We start from the raw sequence: 5,315 nt of genomic DNA, 5'->3' as shown, positions 1-5,315 counted from the left end.
AGTTCAAGAAAAGCGGCCAGAATTGGCAAATCATAAGGGTGTTGTTTTCCAGCATGATAATGCAAAGCCCCACACATCTTTGGTCACTTGGCAAAAATTATTGGAGCTAGGTTGGGATGTGTTGTCACATCCACCGTATAGCCCTGACGTTGCGCCTTCAGATTACCATTTATTTCGTTCCATGCAGAACTCCTTAAATGGTAAAATTTTTCATGACGCTGATGATGTAAAAACACACTTAACTCAGTTTTTTGCTGGCAAAAATCAGAAGTTTTATGAACATGGAATTATGACACTGCCTGAAAGATGGCAAGAGGTCATTGACAAAAATGGACAATACCTAATTGAATAAAGTTATATTTTTAAGCAAAAATTTTGAATTTTCCTTCTTACTTAAAATCCGCAATTACTTAGTTGCCAACCCTATATTTAAAACTTCATACATATAGTTATTATGTTTCAAATCTAAACTGTTTATTGAAATTATTGATAGTGATGGTGACATATCTATTTTTATCTTGCAAAACAAACATTATATGTCTGGATATTTAATCAAACATAGTGCTAGTAAAACCTGTTGGGAGGCTATAGGTTGGCTACGACCATTCTAACTCATACTTTATACAAAACAGAACAAAATCAGAAAACACTTTCTTCATTCTGCTTCTTTGCATAGAAAAAATATGAAAAGTTTTTTTCAGCAGGAGTGATTTTATTCCAATTTAATGCTATTTAATACCAATATTTTTCTTTTGTTTTGTCAGTAGTGCATCCATAATTATTATACTAAACTAAAATATAATTAATACTACAGTCAAATAGAAATTTTAATTGATATATATATATTTATATATGTTACTGTGAAAGACCGAAATTAGAGAATGTCGATATTCTCCGGTGAATGTCGACACATACAAAATATGTCGGTGAAAGACCGAATATTTGGTTATATTATTATACATTCAAACAATCGCTTGTGTATGTCGACAAGCACAGATAAGCTTTGGTGGAGGTCGAAACGACACCCGAAAAGCCGATGTCGACAGAGAGGCGACAGTCTGTCGCCAAATCCTTTGTAGGTAGTCAAAGGTAAGACAAGATCGTACCTCTTTTCCCGGCAACGGTTTGGTGGAAATCGCCCACTTTGTCACTAAATGGTGTTTTTGTTCTTTTGATCCCGTGAGGTGGGGATCGGTTAATCAGGTCAAGTAACGGAGGATGAGAGGGGATCGTCGGTAAGGCGTCGTCAATATCTGAATAAAAGACACCATTAACAGATCAATTCGTAATAACGTAATCAATACATAATTTGTAAAGAAATGTTACTTTTCATAGATGAGATTTCTTCTCAAGAAATATCGCTGAGAGAAGCAGTTACAGCTAATTCGAAAAGTGGAGGGTAAGGCTATACAGTAGATCCCACTATAACACTGTAGATAATTCCGTGTTATATGAATTCCATGTTGTACGAGTCACTTAGATTTTACAAATATGTGTGCCGGACTGTGAACAGCTCACGTATTTGTAAAATCTAAGTGACTCGTACAACATGGAATTCATATAACACAGAATTATCTACAGTGTTATAGGGTGGTCAACTGTACACGCTGTCATTGCAAAAAGAGGTGTTCCACGAATAAATGCAGTTGTAAAAGCAAGGAACTCAAAGTGCCATAACAGTTTAAGTTATTGCAATAAATATGATTGTACAACGTCAATCACATAATTTATTTGTAAGTTTTCTTTAATGATTTATTTTCTTTCACATAATTTATTTGTCACATCACAATTTATTTGTAAGTTTATTATTGTATTATTTTCTTTAATGATTTAGAACATACTGTTCATTTTAGGTTCAACAGTTTTTTTACATGTGCTATTACTTAAGCTTTCTCCTATTTTGACATATTAAAAAGTTGCATTTTTGTGTTAACGTAATAAAAATATTTTTATTCAACGTTCACCATCAGTGCATGCCAAATGTCGACATTTGCCGGTGTAAGTGAGAAATGATGATATTTAGCAAATATTCGTACATACACGAAACGACTGTGTGAATGTGAATGCTGACATTCACCGGAGAATGTTGACATTTGCCAGATATCGGTCATTCACAGTAACATATATATATATATATATATATACATATATTAAGGTATCCACATTTTAACGAAGTTCTTTTTTTCCAGTTATAGGTGCTCCTGTAGGTATACATATATATATATATTTATTTTAAAAATGTGTCCCTAGTGTGCCTGGAACTTTGTCTCAACCTGAACAATTAGGTACAGGTGAGCAAAGTTTCAGGTGTGTTNTGGTGAAAAAATTTTTGAAATCGGATGAGTAGTTTTGGAGATTACCTGCTGCATCCAAACTTACTTACATACAAACATTACCTCTTTATAATATTAGTATAGATGAACAGTTATTGTTTGAAATTTATCAAAATACACATCTGGATTGTTTTTGTAAACAAAAAAATTGAGTTATGAATGACAATAAATTACTTTCATCTAAAACGGTTCTTCTTTGATTTCGCCAACTGATATCAAAGCAAAGTTGGATTTTGACACTTTCAGAGTCTATTTTTTCATTTTCAATGGTTAAGAATCAGGTTGTAGAATTTAAGCATGGTCATTTGAGCTCAATTAATGAATCACAAAGTGGATGACCAAAAATGATCTATACTCCCAAACTGCTAAAAAAGTTCACTGTGTAATATTGGATGATCATCTAGTAATTATAACTTATAAACTACAAAATACTATTTAAATGCTACTTTTCATTTCTATAATTTGTTTTCAAATTATTGAATTTCAAAATGTATTATATATAGCATAAACTTTATAATTTTACAATTTTTTTTACTTCCTTACCTCTTTTGTCACGTGCTAAATTAGGACTACCAACCAACCAGGCTCTTGGCGGAGCAAATATGGAGACTACATTCATGCTTTCTAAACTACCAGACAAACGCCTTCCACTTCTATCCTTGCCAGGAGAATTTTTCGACTGAGATGTGCTCGGAAGTGGAAAACTATGTGGTTGTCTCACTTGAGCTAGAGCAGAGATTGTTAATGGATGAGGATACGGAGGTAATCGAGGATTTCCCATTCGTCCAGAAATAGTGGTCTGATACAAGACACTCGGATGTGAATCACAAGTCCGAGCAATTGATATACCTAAAATATATAACAATATTCAAATGCTTACTTACTATATATTTTTAATTTCAATAAATTTAAATTATATACCTGTAGAAGTTGGACTGCCTGAAGGAATTGGACTATTCCTCCCAGTCGATGGTGACGAATAACTCTCTTCGAGACCAGCACTCTTGTGAAATCTACTAAGCCTATTTACTACACGAGGAGATGTATGCGTTCTCACACTTATAGGTCCTTATATTATAACGAGTTAAATATTAAACACAGAAAAATATAAATATATAAGTTAAAATATTTCATTATATACCTCCGTAAGGAGTTATAGGAAATATATGTGTTGTGCCTCTAAGTGTACTAACCGCCACCCATCGACTATCTAGAGAAAATGTAATGTCTTGAACCTAAAAGAAAATATTAAGATAATGCATTGAAATTTTTATCTAAAATAATTCTACAATATGCATTTAATTTATTGTATTAATTTAATAAATGTTTATGATTAAATAACCGAGAAATTTTTCTTATCTTTAGCATACATATATTAAAGGATACGTAAAATAACTGATAGTATGTTAGCATAAAATCCCAAATTAAGAATTTTACAAGTGTATGAACAATCTTTAAATAACAACATAAAATAAAAATTTATGAAATTAACAAAAATTATTTTGTCAACAGTAGTAAGTTTTATATAAAAGAATTGTTTCAGCCTAGTTTTTGTATTTCAGAAAACTATATTAAAATATCTAAGACAACTTCTTTTGAAGAGAGAGAATAGAAATATATCATTTTTTCCTTTTTTTCCAACAAAACAAAAGTATTTTAAAATTTCAAAATTTTTTCATTGAAAAAAAGTTCAGAATTTACTAATTTTCAATGAGAAAAAGAAAAATAACAAAGTAACATTTCACTTTCAATAACTATTTCACTAAATAAGTTTTTATTTGTAAATCATTTTATTTTTTCTAGAATGAAACTTTTTAAACCAACTTGGGTGCATAATCAATTGCATTCTTCAGAGTTTGAAAGCTAAATTTGACAAAAATTTGTTTTGGAGTTCAAACTGCATGTGCAGTGAAAACACACTGGAAGCTTAAATGCAATCATTTTATTGCAGTTATTTTCCTTTTTATCTTCAAAAATACAAAACATCTTATGTTTTAGTAGAAATTAGATAAATTTTGGCAACAATTACTGAAAATATTAGAAATATAAAGATAAAGTTTCTACACAGAAAACCAAATGCATAAATTTAATATGTTCTAACTTGAGACTTGCCAATCTAAATTCTTTGCCACAGTTACAGACAGAGAAGGGGAAAACCATCTAGGACTATTAGATTCAGTAGAAAATCTAACTTGATAACACTAGATACATCATGCACTCTTTATATAGGCTTATCATTCCTTATCTGAAACTCTCCACACTGCTGTATGATAAAGTGGGTCAGTACAAGTAACATTCCTCAGAACAATAATTATATAGGGTTGGCAACTAAGTGATTGCGGATTTTGTCAATAGGTGGCCTTAGCACATTTTTTTTTGCTGAGTCATCGTGTTCAAAGCATTTAATCTATATTGTTTTCTTGTTTTTTGGATTTCCACCCTTTAATTTAGTAAAAAAATTGTATTGATTAGTTATTTAGTTTCGTTTTTATCCTAATTTAAAAATGGAAGAACAAGACGTGCATTTCAGACATATTTTATTGTATTATTTCCGAAAAGGCAAAAACGCATCACAAGCACACAAGAAGTTATGTGCCGTATATGGGAATGAAGCCTTGAAAGAAAGGCAGTGTCAAAATTGGTTTTCCGAATTTCGTTCTGGTGATTTTTCACTGAAAAATGCTCAACGATCTGGCCATCCAGTTAAAGTTGATGAGACCCATATCAAGGCAATTATCGATTCAGATCGTCATAGCACAACTCGTGAGATTGCACAGAAGCTCAATGGATCACATACATGCATTCAAAAAAAATTGAAACAGCTTGGCTATGTCAAGAAACTGGATTTATGGGTTCCTCATCAGCTTAAGGAAATTCATTTGACGCAACGCATTAGCATCTGCAATTCGCTTCTGAAACGCAACAAGATTGATCCATTTCTGAAACGACTGATTACTGGCGACGAAAAGTGGATAGTTTATA

At 31.7% G+C, this 5,315-nt stretch overlaps 1 protein-coding gene across 1 annotated transcript in view; it reads right to left on the bottom strand.

Moving 5' to 3' along the window:
• The window catches only part of LOC111626434 (breast carcinoma-amplified sequence 3 homolog), a 101,619-nt gene that overhangs the window by 23,119 nt on the left and 73,185 nt on the right, over window positions 1–5,315 (bottom strand). The window contains exons 13-15 of the mRNA XM_023369803.1: window positions 3,475–3,568; window positions 3,255–3,401; window positions 2,877–3,182 (exon numbers count right to left, since the gene is read on the bottom strand). Coding sequence (XP_023225571.1) covers window positions 2,877–3,182; window positions 3,255–3,401; window positions 3,475–3,568 — 547 coding nt within the window. The remainder of the gene's footprint in view (window positions 1–2,876; window positions 3,183–3,254; window positions 3,402–3,474; window positions 3,569–5,315) is intronic.

The sequence above is a fragment of the Centruroides sculpturatus genome, unplaced genomic scaffold (assembly GCF_000671375.1).
Source record: "Centruroides sculpturatus isolate CEXI.00-Female unplaced genomic scaffold, Cexi_2.0 scaffold111, whole genome shotgun sequence".
NCBI lineage: Eukaryota > Metazoa > Arthropoda > Arachnida > Scorpiones > Buthidae > Centruroides > Centruroides sculpturatus.
The sequence above is the reverse complement of the archived record's forward strand: the minus strand, read 5'-3'. Positions and strand labels throughout refer to the sequence as shown.